The 16,473-nt window shown below is 41.2% G+C and overlaps 1 protein-coding gene across 3 annotated transcripts in view; it reads left to right on the top strand.

Annotated features, from left to right (window-relative positions):
• Nucleotides 1-16,473, top strand: part of ano1a (anoctamin 1, calcium activated chloride channel a) — a 98,596-nt gene that overhangs the window by 15,845 nt on the left and 66,278 nt on the right. For all 3 annotated transcript variants that reach the window (XM_034198840.1, XM_034198839.1, XM_034198838.1), the window contains exons 2-3: nt 2,112-2,260; nt 12,548-12,895. In XM_034198840.1, coding sequence (XP_034054731.1) covers nt 2,171-2,260; nt 12,548-12,895 — 438 coding nt within the window. In that variant the 5' untranslated portion in view covers nt 2,112-2,170. The remainder of the gene's footprint in view (nt 1-2,111; nt 2,261-12,547; nt 12,896-16,473) is intronic.

The raw sequence follows: 16,473 nt of genomic DNA, 5'->3' as shown, positions 1-16,473 counted from the left end.
AATGTCTGCCATTGGAGCACACTAACCTCCATCCCATAATTCTTTTCAGAGATAATACTCAGCCTCCGCTAATGAGTTCACATAAATCAGCTGGATCGTGCTAATTTTGGGGATATTACAGAAGAACAGCTTGTAATATAATGGTTGAACCAGCCTTGCGTTTATCAGTATCCATGGCGACAGCTGTTTCCTGTAAATGGAGAGTTGCCGTCATCCGTCTTTATCTGTTTATTTCTAGCCTTCCTCAGTGTGCCGTGCTGCGTTTACTGCCGTCTCGTAAAGTTTGTGAGTGATCTTGGACAATAGGGGGTAAAATGTGTTACATTTATGAACCAAATTGTTACCATGGAAACAAAACGTAATATCTCAAAATTGTATTCTGAATGGTTGTTAATAATGTTTTATTTTCGTATAATAAATGGCTGATAGTAGCATTTCCCTTGATGAGCTGCTAAACAATCTGTCTCATTTAGCAGATTATAAAAATCTGGCTTTCACATTTGGTTTGTAATATAAATCCTCACTGCATCAATTATTGTTTTTGGATTTACTCATTTGAACTTGCCTGAAGATGATCATATCCATACAGTTTTGCTTATTGAGGGATTACTGAATGAGTTGATCAAGAGCCTGTTTGAAACAACCTTTATTATATATTTTTTGGGAATTTTATGATGCTGTTTTACATATTTTTAAAGCAGTGCAACGTACTGTGGCAACACTAACTTGAAAGAAAATGCATTAGTTATCCAATTTAAAGTCAAGTACAAAACAGTTCTGCTTTCAGAAAAATAGAAGCTGCATCGTAGGTTGTCTCTAATGGTTTCATATTGCATTTAGTCATATATGTAGTCTCAGTGTGAATTGTGTGGCAGGAAGCTTTGGCCGGGAGTCAGATTCTTACTAACATGAAAGAAACACTATTGTTCAGCTGCAGTTGAACCAACAGCTGCTCTTGATGGCTCTGTTTCCCCTGTATAATGTCACTGAGAAAACAACTCGATGTAATCTGTAATGGATTTGTTTCTTTCTCATTTGATGGGGTGCTCTTTTCAGTCTGTTATGTATGTGCATGTTTAAAGCCTCGACACAGGAAGATTTAGCAATATGTTTTATAATAATACATTTATTTGTATTTAAGCATGCCTTTCACGATACCCAAGGACACCATACACTTCAATTAATACTCTAAGACAGTGATTCTCAAACTTTTTTCAATAATGTACCCCCTTTGAAAAAAAAATTCAGCCAAGTACCCCCTGATCAGCGCAAAAACGATGTTTGCCTATACAAAGAGGTACAGTACAGCGCTGCACCATCAGTGTCTGATTTATTAAAACAACAACCTTGTAACTGAGAAACACTTAAATGCTACATTTCAAATGTTTACAATCCATCACTAAATTCATGGCAAACCAATTTTAACATCATGCAATAACACTAAGACGACATTAGTTGCATTGAACTGATCTTTTTAATAAGTTGTACTTACAATGTAGTGAGAAACATGGGCTTGTGCTTCACTGAGGATCTTTGTCATTCTGACAGGAAGGCAAACTGCAGTTATTACACTTCGCGTTCTGAAATATGTGTAACTCTGTTCATATAAAACCCACACTGCTCAAACTTCTTTACTTTTCCTAAAATTGGTATATTTATCTTTTTTTTCATTAACATAAAATAAATCTCACGTACCCCCTGCAGTACTCCAACGTACCCCTAGGGGCCCGCGTACCCCCATTTGAGAACCACTGCTCTAAGAGGTTCAAAGCAGCATCACATGATAAAAAAGAAACAAACAGGCAAACATGGAGGAGACAATCAAAGAAGACACAAATGATGGGGACAGGTTGTTCAGAGGATGGTGAGCACTACAGTGAGGAGGCTTTTGTTGGGATTTGACTGTGGTGATTGTGTCAGGAGGATGTGTGTTGTGAGGGACTAAAAGCCTGAGTAACCATGGTGATTTATCCACTGCGACATCAACAAAAAGAAAAAGTCGGGTAGAAACAGGATATTTAGCCTGGATCAAGGGCTTTAAACTCTGCATGGTCAGTGCTATTGTTAGGCTAATAACTCATTTCATATTCATCTCTCTGCTCCTCTCCCAGGATCTCCGGCCCTAGCTCGTGAGCACTCAGGCAGCCCACAGCAGGAGGTGTCTGGCAGCATGAGGAGGAACGACAACTACCTGCCGGTCCCTGGCGAGGAGAAGAACCTGGATGTGGACAACACCACTGCCAGGAGCAACGAGTCCATAGTAAGACCCGACACCGTACTTTTCTACTGGGTCATGATGTGTGGCGTAGAGCAGTGACTTAGGGCCATTACGGAGGATCAGTCAAATACATTTTTATGAAAAGAGCCAAAAAGGTGCACATTACATTTCATTAGAACACAGAGGAATATTTTCATGGCTTTGTTTCTTGACATAGTTAGCAAAGACTTGCATGTCTCTGATTACTGTGAAAAATGCTCAAATATCAAGCCTGAAAGTATCAAGTTAAAAGTGGTCTAATATTTCTTTGGATTACCGGTTAACATTGGAGTTAGTTGGAAGCCTGGTTAGTCAAATCAAGACGCTGAAGGTTGGCTTGTATGTCGGAATCAAACACAGAGGGGTGGGACAACGCGTCTGTATTTGACGACCAGGAAATGATAACCACCTGCAGTAACACTTGAAGCTGGGGACATGGGCACACAGAGTTCTAGAATACTCCTCAACTTACTAGGAATAGGAAATAGGAAAACCTCTTGCAGGTAAACCTGTGTGTGTGGCAGGGTTGTGTTTAAAAAATATGACAATAGCAGGGACCTTAAGGTGATACCATTTCCAAAAGAGTATCATTTGACACGGATTTGTGATGGAGGCATTCAGTTGCATGAAAGGTCAACGCCACTCCCCAAAGCCATAGTTTAGTTTTGCAGGCGTCTTGACAAGCTAAAGTGCAAATACACACATGGCCCTCTCATGAAAACAATTTATTTCTTTGAGTAAAAAATATTCACAATGTGCTTAGGTGCTTACACAGCAATGCAGGACACAATACAAATGGAGAGATTTCCTGAAGATAACTCAGTGGAATCTTCACTTGCATTGCATCACAGTTGTTTGTGACACGAGCTGTGTTGTGTAATGAGCGCTGATGAAAGGTCAGGTGCACACACTGCATGCCAACACAGGCTCACCTCTGATATGTGATTATGATCGGCTCCACACTGTTACCATGGTGCTGGATATAAGTGATGCCCTATTATATGCTACATGTATATTGTGAACAGCCCAGTTACAGCATTCCTATGTTATGGAAATGTGGGGACTACTCAAAAGTATGTGGTGCATAAACCATTTCAAAGTGCTAACCATCAATAACTCTAACTTATGCTTTGTCATTGCATTCATAAATACCTTTTGACTCTCTACTACACCTATGCCAAAATAACTGCTGTAATTTAGGCTATAGCCAACTGTTTTATATGTTCATAGTGTCCGGGGAACAGGAAGTCATTTGTTTTACAGAACATGACTGAAATGCAACAGGGCACTTGAATATTGAGCTTGAGCAGCAGTAAAAAGAGCAGCTATGAAAGCGCCACTTGAGCTGAAGGATATTCCTGCAGCTCGGCGCCTCTCCTTCAGCAGACAGCTTTTTCATGTTCACCACAAACAATGTCCTTTATACTGGAGATCAAGGGTCTAAATGAAACATATGTTCATATTAGCTCAGAGTGAAAGTGTTGCAACCTTTCACATGTTTACATTATTTATAGATTTTTATTGTGAAGATATATTACAGCCAATTGACTTGCTTGTTCCGTGTCACTGCTGCAGCTGTTTTCAAAAGCAAACAGCTGTAAAGACTGCTCACTACCTGCTGAACAGTAAACACACACATATTATCTGCTGAACCTAGTGGAGCCTTTAGCAGCTAAAGAGGCAGATATTTCCCTCAGGAGTTACACCAGAGAGTGAATGTTGGACCGACAATCATCAGGTGTCCAGAGACATGATATCACATGAATAATAATGTTCCTTTGTGTCTGCTAGATGTGTTGATAGACGATAGATGATATTGTCAAAAAAGTGATTGCAGGTTGAATGATCTATTTAATATTGCATTCGCTTACTCACCACTGAAATGTGTTTTTATAATCTTCATGTTCTATTGAAGTCTGTTTCATTACAGTTATGCATGGACTTAAGGGAGGAATTATGAAAATGTGTTGTCTAGACTTAATAATAATGAAGACTTCATTTGAATTTGGTATCTTTTGAAAGGTTTGCATAATAATACATAATTGTCAAATTAATCCGTTTTAAATCTAGGAAAATGTGTTTTATCCAAAAATAAAAAGTGCACTCAATTGTCTCCCAAACGTCGCCTCTCTGTTCATGGGACACTGAAGCGGCTGTCTATACTGATTCTGTCTGAGAATGTCAAAGCCTCGAGCTGCACTGGAGCAGACAAAGTCATCTGAAGGAAATGTAGCTGACCCTTAAATCATTCATCATTTCACATCAGAAACCATAGGACATTCAAATGTGACGCACACAGCTGGGACCAGGACCATGGGAAACGTACCTAAAATATTAGATCAAACTTTTTTAGCTTGTTCTAACAATGTGATCACATGATTCCTTCCGTCCTGCAGATCTGCTGTAAGCTAGCTTGCTAACGTAGGCCTACTGTAGATAACCTAGCCATTTTAAATATACTGACAAACAGCGACGTGCAGTAAGGGGAGGCAGGGGAGGCAGAGCCTCACCTGTCATACTTCAATGTAACGGAAAAACAACTAAAGCAAAACTAAATAGTAATAATAATAAAATGTCTCCACTGATCTGTGTTGTAAATGTGATTTCTGTATGATTCCAATCGCTTTTTATAGTCAAAATCAGCTAATTTGACGAGCTCCGCTACAACTACATGGGAGCGATGAGGAGTGAGACAGGGACGAGCTCTGCCTCTCGTAAGCCCACAGTAACTGACTGGAGCGCGGGCACTAATTTAACGCGGGCACTTATTTTGTGAGCGCGCTCAAGCCAGTTACTGTGTGGTGAGGTGAGGCACAGATGAGCTCTGCCTCACCTCAGAATGCGTCACCTCACAGAAACTGGCTGGAAAGCGGGCCCTAAGCGCATGCCTGCACCATCTCACTGTATGTCACCAATGTAATGTTTGTAGATCCCTTTATTACATTTACCCTCGCCATCCATAGTCTCTAAATAACTTATTTCACGTATGATATTTAAGCCCGCTGGTCTCATCATACAACGGCAATGAAAAAAGCACCAGGGGAGGCAGCCATAACCTCTGCCGCACTGAAGGGGGCGCACGTGAGCCCACAGGTTCTTGTTGTTACTGTTATTCTACGCAGGGACGGTAGACACAAACAACAAACTAGACTTTTGAAACTACAGGAAGATAAGGAGGACTTTTACAAAAAAGTAATAGAGATTGTTGTCCAGAAGGATAGCATGGACTTCATCTTCAAGTCAAGGTAAGACCACCATTGTAATGAAAATGGGATCTTACTAAGAAAGTACAATCCAATATTTAGATTTTGGGTATCCTTTTGTTGAACGGTCTGTTTAAAATGAATCGAAGCATCAGACTAAAAAAGCTTTTGAAAATAACAGAATATTTCGATTAAGGTCAAAATATAATATTTGTAAATCTGACTCTGAAAGAGTCAGTGCCTCACCAGCCATGAACCTCACCGCACGTCACTGCTGACAAAACACTTACAATTATAAAACTGACTAACTCTGCCAACAGTGACACTTGTTTAAATGTATAATCTTCGAACATCAACAACCCTTTCCGTGCTTTTGAAAACAGCTGCAGCAGTGACACAGAACCTTTTTTAGTGTCCCCGTTTACGTGGTGTTTTGAGCTTCGGCGTTTTTTCATTTCAGCGTTTGTTTTATACAGTGCTTTAAGTAAAACCCATTTGGCACATATGTTTTTTTATATTGGACTTGTTTTTGAAAGTGCAGCTCATGTTTCTCCTCATGGAAATGTGTTTGGGCATTACATCAGCCACTGTAAGATAAGAATGTACACAATAGAGGAACAAAGAGAACAGCAACATAGGAGTACATGCCATCTGAAACAATACAAAAAGAAACTCTGGTGGAGCAAGGCACTAATTATGTTTTAGGAATTATACTCAGAGGACGTCTTGGTTAAAAATGTACTTCTGCTTTGCAGCAAAATCAAAGCTTTCACTTTTCCTCTAGAGGGATTAGTTATTTCAAAGAGTCGCTTTCTCACTTAGATCTTGTGCTATTCAGCTTCCGAAATACTGAAGAATGAGCCACTTCAAAAACTGTATACACTGAGGCCAGTGGAATATACAGTGGAGTATGACAATGTTACATGTTGTTAACAAGCTTCTATGTAATGTTGTGAGCACCGTAAATGGGATTGTTTTTACCTGTGTACAGATAATGTACAGATATCTCTATCATAAAACGTTCTGCATTGCCCTTGCCTATCTGGGTTTGTAATAACTTACTGCACATTTATTATTGGCACTGCGGCCAAAATTGTGATTGAAAGCCTCCAACGTGCAAAAAGACAGTTCCCAGTGCTGCATGCTGCTCACTGCTGCTGCGAAAAACATTAGTGACTTGAAAACTGCTGGCTCGTCTCAGCCTTGAGCTTATTATGGCTCAGAAATCTGTCTGTGTGTGCGTGTGTGTGTGTGTGTGTGTGTGTGTGTGCGTGTGTGTGTGTGCGTGTGTGTGCACGTGCGTGCGTGTGTGCGTGGGTGGGTGGCTGTGTACATGTGGAAGCCCAGAGGAGAGGAGAGCCTCATTTCCCGGTGGCTTAGTGAGAAAAGAGTTCCTATTGGTGAATGATGCATACACCACCACATCCTCATGCAGGGCCCTATGAGGAGCGACCTCTGACCTTTGCTGCTATGACTACTTCCTGTTGAGAGAGGGCTAAAGATGAGTATGTGTGTGGGGATGAGGCAGGGGGCTGCTATATACAGTTTACACACACAGCAGACCCTCCTGATACTGGTTCTTATCTCCCACAGGATCAGTGGGTCGGTGGCTGTAAAAGGAAAAGCTCTTCCACTCAGTGTCAATATTAGTTTTGAGTTTTATTGTTGATTTACATCGATGAGAGCAATTCATCTTCAGTAAATGGCTCTTTTATTGGCCATGCAATTGTCTCTATATCACTAAGTAAACATCCGTGTTGGATATCAGCAGCTTTTAGTGCCATGACACATTCCCATGCAGTATTTGCTGCCTTCAGATTTGCGTATTCTCGTCACTCTAGGAGTTAATCTTTATTTGTACTGCTTTAAAGCTGCATGTTAACTGATGAGTCAACATAACATTCACATGCATCATTACATTACATGTCACTCGTTAGACGCTTTTATCCAAAGCGACTTACATACTCAATACTGTGGGCAATCCCCACAGGAGCACTTTGGGCTGAAGTGTCTCAGGGACACAACGACATGCTGACTGCAGTGGGGTTTGAACCTGTGACCCCCTGATCCGAACACCAACGCACTAACCCACTGCACACACACCATCACAACCAGACACTCAAAAAATAGCTTTCTCCAAATGCTAAATGCACACAACACTATAAACACAAATGCAATGGGTCAGTACCTGCAACCACAGCAAAGTTATCACTGTATACAAATATACCATAGACACACCAAGCAGAACCAGAGCAACACCATTTAGTCTAAATATTGTCCAATATTCGTTTAGCTCTGTTTTTGGTCTCCACCAAGTATTAAAAGAAAATCTCTGCCTAATTTGCTATTAAATGCTTGGCTTTGTTCATCAGCTCATTTCTAACTTTGTCTTTCTTAACTTAAAGCAACATTAGAGTGCCAGTTTTAGTGCTAGGTAGCATGCTGAACCAAGATAGTCGACATGGTAAACATGGTTTCCAAAACATCCTCTCTAATTTTCAACATCAACTTCTTTTTAACTGTGCAAACAAACTGTAGCCCTAAACTTGTATCTACTTTTACATTAGTTTACTTAACCAATAAAGCTGCTAGCATGGCTGTATACTCTTGTTATTGGTTAATACCCGCATTATCTGGTAGACTATTTGTGGAACATAATTCCTTTTTAGATGCACATGTTTACACAATATAACCCCCTACAGTATTTGTTTTGACTCTATTTGTATGTCTGTCCTCTATTGTGACCTTCCTTGTTTTGGTGACCCAGTGACATCACTTTCCCCAAAGCATCATCAATTCTCATGTAATGTAATCAAAACAAAGATGTATCCGTCAGCACGCCTTTTGTACTGTGTGTCAACTTTGCCGAGGGTCAGTGCAAGTCGCTGAGGATCTGTGTGTGTTTGACCCATGTGTGCCTCATGGTTGTGTCATAAGTGTGTTACCATAACCTCTGCCAGCACACACACACACACATTCTAGCACACACTCACGCACACACACACAAATGTGAATAGCCTGGAGTTTAGTTACATTACATTACATGTCACTTGTTAGACGCTTTTATCCAAAGCGACTTACATACTCAATACTGTGGGCAATCCCCACAGGAGCAGTTTGGGGTGAAGTGTTTGAAGTATTTCACCGCATTTGCTCCTGTGGGTAATATCCACAGTAATGACATTTACATGTCTAATATGTGTAATATGTCATTGTAAAGCGCTTGAGCACCTGTAAAAGCGATCTAATAAAAAATGTAATGCATTATTATTATTAAGTGTCTTGCCCAGGGACACAACAACATGCTGACTGTAGTGGGGTTTGAACCTGATCCGAACATCAACCCACTGCACCATACGCCTCCCTAGTTCATCAAGTGGCAGGATACACTGAGCTGTAATCAGACAGGGTAAGGTCAAAATGACGTTTTTATTTAGATTTATGCTAGATTGCACCAGAAAATACATCTGAAAAATAAATACGACATCAAAGATGGTGGTTTTTCAGAGTTTTAACAGAAACTAAAAGAATGAATGTTGTCAAATTGTAGTTTAAGGTTATTTTCTGCAGTGATATTTTGTTGGTGGCCTAGTCTTAATAGAATTTCATTCTAAATCCTACCTCAGCTGTTTTCAGTGTATTAATATGAGTACAATCTGTTTTGAGACTGCTCTTAACATACTGCAACATACAGTATACATTCAGCAAACCAATCCCTTTTCCACACAATGTAGTCTCCCTAATATCCTGTTCTAAATGATGATTATGACTTACGGCCCGTCCACACGGTGGCGTGCATTGAAGCTTCAACGCTTCTGCCCATTCACTTTGAATGGGGTGATGTCACGCTTTGCCGAACTGCATTGTGGGAGCGTCGTTTCGCTTTGCTCGCGTTGCTCGCTTCAAAAGTTGAGCAATGTTCAACTTTTGAAACTTCGACGGAAGCATCAGCCAATCGAATCATATGCCAGTACAAGCTCTAGCCAATCAAACCACTGCTTGTGTGTCCGGGGCGGGAGATTCATGTGATTGGTTGTTGGTTGAGCTTCAGACACGCCCGCCGGCAAGCTTCAACGCACGCCGCCGTGTGGACGCTGCGTTAAGCATTTCAAGCCTGTAGATCCTATATTTCTGCCTCTGCAAAAATAGTTAAACTGTGGCTTCCTGACAAAAAGTCACACTTCAGCTAACAAGTACCATGCAATTTAAGCCCGGGGGAGAAATGCTAACGCTAACGCAACATTAGCATCAGCGATCTTTTCTACTTCATACTTCATTTGTGCAGACAAATGGTTGACATTAAACATTAAAAGATCAGGCAGTTCAGAGAGAATCAAAGGCAGGCAGGCAGGCAGGCAGGCAGGCAGGCAGGCAGGCAGGCAGGCAGGCAGGCAGGCAGGCAGGCAGGCAGGCAGGCAGGCAGGCAGGCAGGCAGGCAGGCAGGCAGGCAGGCAGGCAGGCAGGCAGGCAGGCAGGCAGGCAGGCAGGCAGGCAGGCAGGCAGGCAGGCAGGCAGGCAGGCAGGCAGGCAGGCAGGCAGGCAGGCAGGCAGGCAGGCAGGCAGGCAGGCAGGCAGGCAGCTTTGCATGACATTCTTCTGGACGTGTTGATAGTAAGGGTAGTCAATCCCTTTAAGACAGTAGTCACGGCCATCTCGGTGACATGTGTTGTTGTGCGAGACCAGAGATGTAGTTCATTGAGTGTTTCATATGTGTAATTCGTGGCACAATTCAAACGGGATCGAAAGATAATCTTTCTCTCTCCATTGACTTCACTACATAATTTTTCCGAAATAAGGTCCCATGGAGCTCTACTGGAAGGGGAGGGACTTTGCCACTCTATAGTAACTCAATGAGAGAGTAATGTCAAACGTCAGTACAATTGACCAATCATGTCTTCCCTCTAAACTCGCAGACTTTATGACAAGTTCCGCCCGCTGTGAAGTTTATACATGTGTATGGTATAAAGTGGTGCAGTGACGCGCCCTAAAACCCGGAAGTAAGCTGCGCATGGATTCCCCATGGGATTCCCTCGACAAAAAAGCAATGGGATTTCTCCATAGGATTTTGGAAAATAGCTTGAAATAAGGTCTGTGGAAAACGAACCTGTTAGATCAGTGGTTCTCAAACTTTTTTCAATAATGTACCCCCTTTGAAAAGAAAATTCAGCCAAGTACCCCCTGATCAGCACAAAAACAATTTGTTAAAGAAAAAATGCCTATATAAAGAGGTACAGCACAGCGCTGCACCATCGGTGTCTGATTTATTAAAACAACAACAATAACTGAGAAACACTTAAATGCTACATTTCAAATGTTTACAATCCATCACTAAATTCATGGCAAACCAATTTTAACATCATGCAATAACACTAAGACGACATTAGTTGCATTGAACTGATCTTTTTAATAAGTTGTACTTACAATTTAGTGAGAAACATGGGCTTGTGCTTCACTGAGGATCTTTATCATTCTCGGTGACAGGGAGGCTAAATGAAGCTTAGCGCAAGTTCAGGCAGGAAGACCTATCATTCCGTATTGCACGTCATGGCAATACTCGCTCCCTTCACTAGCTAGATGACAGGGAGTGCCACTCCTTAGCTAACCTATCACTCCCCTCCATTCACAAGCCTAATTATCGCACCTGTTAATCCCTCTATATATGCTCTCCCCTTTTCTATCAGCTGTCTTCCAGGTGTCAACGCGCAACCCTCCTCCACCCCTTCGCCTCCTGCTTTCAACTCAGGGCCAAGCTTAACCTTCTCCCTTCCAACCGGACCTAACCACTTATCACCACCACCAGTGTCTAGACCCAGGGGGGTTCATCGGAAACGGTTATTTCCCTTCCCGAATGATATCCTACAAAACCTGGGCCTAATCGCCAAACACCATTTCATTCACTTGTTATAAACTGTCATCATTATGTTTCATTTATATAATGTGACCGATAATAAACATGTATTCCATACATCACGTCTCTCCTGATTGAACTGCAGTTATTACACTTCGCGTTTTTAAATATGTGTAACTCTGTTCATATAAAACCCACACTGCTCAAGCTTCCTTACTTTTCCCAAAATTGGTATATTTATTTATTTTGGGGCGTGGAGAATGAAGAGAAAAAAATATGAGCATTTTATGAGCATGGGATTTTGACCCCTCATTCCTCATATAAACATATGCATAATGCTGCGCTTTACTTTGTGGCCACACACCGTTGCCAAGCAACGCTTATTGTTTAGGTGTCCTTTGATAAGCAGGCAGTCATATAATTAACTAGAACTAGCTAGATCTGATAGATTTGGACATAAACGGGAGTGAAGTATAACCGGACGCGAGAGAGATCAGAGATCAGATCAGCTGCTGCTGACGGAGAACACGCAGCTCTGCATGATCACAGCTCCGCCGCTGTGACGGACCGTTGAGTGGAGCAAAACACACTAAGAGTTAGACCTAACACACTTAGCTAGTTTATCTACTCTGGAACAAGCTAAACTAGTTATAAATATATTTATTCTTTACTGTCGGGTCACTTATTACAGGTTCAGCGAGCTGCACGAGACTGACGGGCTGTCAGGAGAGGGAGAGGAAAAGAGAGCACCCCGTTTATTTTCCCCATTTTATTATCCAGAGTTACTGTAAACCTTTGAATAAAGTGGTTACTATTAGTAGTTTGTTTAAATGCATTACTTATGTTGTTTTTTTCATTAACATAAAATACATCTCACGTACCCCCTGCAGTACTGCAACGTATTGTCATACTGATATTTTGTACAAACTGTAAAGTCCACTGAGACAAATGTAACATTTGTGATATTGGGCTATATAAATAAACATTGATTGATTGATTGATTGATTGATTGATTGAACGTACCCCTAGGGGTCCACGTACCTCCATTTGAGAATCACTGTGTTAGATAAATGCACGATCGCAGACATTGCTTTGGTGTGACAGAACATATTTGACCACAGTAAAAACAATGGAGAGATTGTTGACCTTGTTGTATTTTAACTTTGTCCTTCTTTTTAAATTAGATGTTTATATATAAATACATCTAGTCATTTCCCTCTTTGCCTGTCTTTCTTCTAGCCAATGAAAAATATGTATGCGGATGACGGCTCGCCTCTGTCTTCACGACTTGGCCCATACTTCTCTGACGGACGGCGCCGGGTGGACTACGTGCTGGCATACCAAATCCAAAAGCCTGCCAGCATTCGGCGCCAGTCCTCCAGGTTCGGAGATAATAACTTCATCCGACGGCTCCGGCGCAGCCTGAGCATGAGAAGCAGCCGTGCCCCCCTGCAGCCAAAAGAAGACCCTGAGATCGCCGCCCAGGATCAACGGACTGACTACCATGAGGATGACAAGCGCTTTCGGCGGGAGGAGTTTGAGGAAAACCTCCTGGAGACTGGGCTGGAGCTGGAAAAGGACGAAGCGGTGAGATATAAATGTGATTTGACAATTGACCTGTCTTTCAAGGTTTCAGTTGTAGCACTATACCTTTGCATTTTACAACATTAACATTGGCAATACTTGAAATTGTTAGTCCTATTTGAAACTGACTCCATGCTAAAAGGCTAATGCTAAAGCTGCATGTTCCAGGCAAGTCATCCTGAGCATAACGTTGTTATCCAGGTAGATTAGCAACATTGCCCTTGGATAGCAGTGTTTACCAGTTAAACATGGTAAAATAAGAAATACAAGATCAAACCTTTTTTTGTATCTAACATAAACTTCTTTGTCTGCTTAGTTTACAAAGTATATTATTCGTTTTTTCTCCTGGAAAATGGAATTGAGTGAGAGTAATAGATCTGAAATACATTTCCATTATTTCTTCTTATAAGTACCTACCTGCTATAAAATAGCTATTATACGCTCTTTCTTCAGCAAAATGTAGGATCAAAGTAAGTCCAAAGTGTCAGCCATTGACAAAGCATTGAGTGTACTAGTCCCTACTGGTCTGAATTAATATGTCTGCACACTTTAGTGAAAGAGCTTGAAGATAGGAGTATGTGATTTTGTGCACAGTTTGTAACATTAGGTGCTCAGTGTGTAACACACGTGTGTACAAAAGCGTATGATGATAATAAAATAGAGGAACTAAAGAAATACAGATACAATCTGAAAGAACAGGAACAATAATCATATTACTAAAAGAGAACAGAATATTGTGTGTCACTGAGTGTTCAACAACATTAAGAGGCTGTGCTTGAGCTGGTATAATAAACAATGTTCACCAGGAGGATTTAGCTTGTAAGTGGGCAAATATTTGCTAATTAGTATTTAACACAAAGTACAACTGATATTTGACAAGAGGGAAATCGTTGACCCGTTTGTGGCACGAGAAGTAATGTCAGAGGACTGAATACTTGCAAACATATTGTGCAAAACTGTGAGAAGTAGCAGAGAAAGAAAATACATTTTGCCTTTGATTCCAGCGCATATTAAGTAAGCAAGTCTGTTTTTGATTGGCGCTTTCACACCGGAGTACTTTTACCCGTACTTTTCCCGTTTAATTCCGATAGTGCCTGGAATTTTGCGTTCACACCAAAAAGATAACTTTTACCCCCCTTTTTAGTGCCTGCTAGAGAGGTGGTACTATCCTGGGGAGAAAAAAGTACCAATTTCTGATTGGCTGGGCGAATTGCAAACCACGCCCCGTAAAACTCTGAAAAGTTTTGTGAAGCCGTTGTATTTGCTGGCATTAGCATTATTAGCATTAGCATTAGCCCCGCGCACCAACGGAGAGAGACTAACTTATGGCAACACAAAATAAAACATGGGAGCGGTGGAGATGAGGAGGTGTCGGCGTTCTGGCGATTTACTCGGAAGGCTTCAGTAGAAGCTGCTGGGAGTCCCAGCAGCTTCTACTGAAGCCAGTCCCCAACTCCGGGGACTTCCGGCCGAAGCAGAAGAAGAAGAAGAAGTGACATCAGCGGCTTCATTTGCCTAATCCTCCCTCAGGGAATTTATTTCGGTGTGAACGCGATCTGTACTTAGTTCCATGGGGGCACTAAGTGCGGCAAGGTACTTATGAGACAAATGAAATGATGTTGTTGCCTTTATAACTTCAAAGGAAAGGCTTATTTTAGGTAATGTAGTTCTTCTGAGTATATGCTTACATTTTAAATACTGATCAAATTGGTTTACATTGTATTATTGACACTCTTTTTAATTGAATCCCCCTCTTTAAAACTGACTCCAGAGAATTACTCTGGTGTTTATTTGTACATCTTATCTTATCTAAACGTGGATGTATGGTCGGCTATATTGTTAGAAGCTCTTGTCTCACTGCTGAGCATTTGCTACGTGAGTGGACCCATGAACACAGGGACTATGTTTTCATTAACAGTGAACCAGAGCTATTTGTCATCTCCTCGTCCGTTTTCTGTAGAAAAGCTAAATGGGGGGAAATTGGCTCTTGGCACAATGAGTCATCCAATAAAAACTGCACGAACAAACCTGTGACATAATGTAGCTTGATATTTAACACATTTAAAAAAGAAAAAGAAGCTTTTAGCAACTCACAGTGTCAGGAGATGTCACTCTAAATGGTTTGAAATGTTTGGGCAAACTTTGGAGAAGGTGAACTATGGAGGACGATGAAGGCAGGAGTGTGCCTATAGATCATATTCTGTAGGCTGATCCATGATGGAAGCCTGATGATAGATACAATTAGGTTTCCCTTTTCAAGTCCATGGTTTTCATATATCTTGCCTTTGGGTTTTTATCACAAAATAATATTGCCACTTTTGAAGGAAACTAAAATCATAAAGCTGTGTTTACATTTTTCCCATTTAGTTTAAGTGTTGGTGGTGTTAGGTTTGTTCATGTGGACTAGCATCTACTAAGAAAGGTATAAGCCAATATGGAAGTGCCCTAAACCTGCATGTTGTTTCTTAATTGATTTATTATGGTCTGTTAAGGTCCCAAATGCTAGTTTCAAGTATTTTTGTAAATATGGTTTCTTTGAAAGTGAAAAATACGTTAAAGCATAGGCTTTAGGTCTTGGCTAACTTGTGAGTGACAGATCCATTCAGCCCAATGTTGTATATCTACCTTTCACCACTGCATGGCTGCTGCATATTCTTTTGATGACAAATCCGGTTACGTGGACATTAACCCTTAAAGGCCGAGCGAGCCGCCCGCGGCTTCAAAGAGGTAGCGTTCTAAAATGCTTAATAACTTTTTAACCGCTAATCCTATCCATCTGATTTAAAAGTGAGGTAAAGCGGCTATTCTAGGCTTTTCGCTGGTATCACTATGTCCTTTTCCGGGATTCAGAGGCTCCGACGTGATCGGGGCAACGTCATCACATTTTACAGCCTTGATTCGTCAAGGAGACCCACGCGGCCCCTCCGTCTGAGCCAAACAGCAAAGGTTTTAGACTAAGTCCCACCCCCCTGTGTCCGGATAGGTTTAAAATGTAAAGGTCCAGGCAAACCTCTGCCCATGCTACCATCTTCTCGACCAATCAACATAGGTTGCTGTGTATGTTTTTGGCGGCGGGAGATAAACAAAGAGAAACAGAGAGACGAGAGATTAATACTAAAGAAGAGTAATTTTGCCAGCGTAAGAGAAATAAATAAAACACGAGATATCTAGAAACAGTCACACACATACACAAATACACATACATACATACACACACACACATATCCCAAGACAAATTCAAACCAACATGTCAAAACGGCGTTACACTACGGAAGAAGCCATAGAATTTATTTTGTCTGGCGGACCGCTTAGCAATGCAGCGGTGGATTCCTCAGATTCTGAAGCTGACAACTGGCAATGAAGAGGAGTATGATCACGGGATTGATCCCTTCGAAGATAAAAAAGTGAGTAACTTTGCTTATTTCTTATTGTTTGTGTTGCATTTATCGGTTGTTGTTTCTGTATAACGCCGAAAATAATTAGTCTTTAGTTTAGTTTTTATAATGGATGGCCATTTGCCGTAATTGTGTCATAAAGTGAAGTCCTGAGCTCAAGATTCACTATCAATAGAGGCTACTATT

The sequence above is a fragment of the Gymnodraco acuticeps genome, unplaced genomic scaffold, assembly GCF_902827175.1.
Source record: "Gymnodraco acuticeps unplaced genomic scaffold, fGymAcu1.1, whole genome shotgun sequence".
In the NCBI taxonomy this organism is placed as follows: domain Eukaryota; kingdom Metazoa; phylum Chordata; class Actinopteri; order Perciformes; family Bathydraconidae; genus Gymnodraco; species Gymnodraco acuticeps.
The sequence above is the reverse complement of the archived record's forward strand: the minus strand, read 5'-3'. Positions and strand labels throughout refer to the sequence as shown.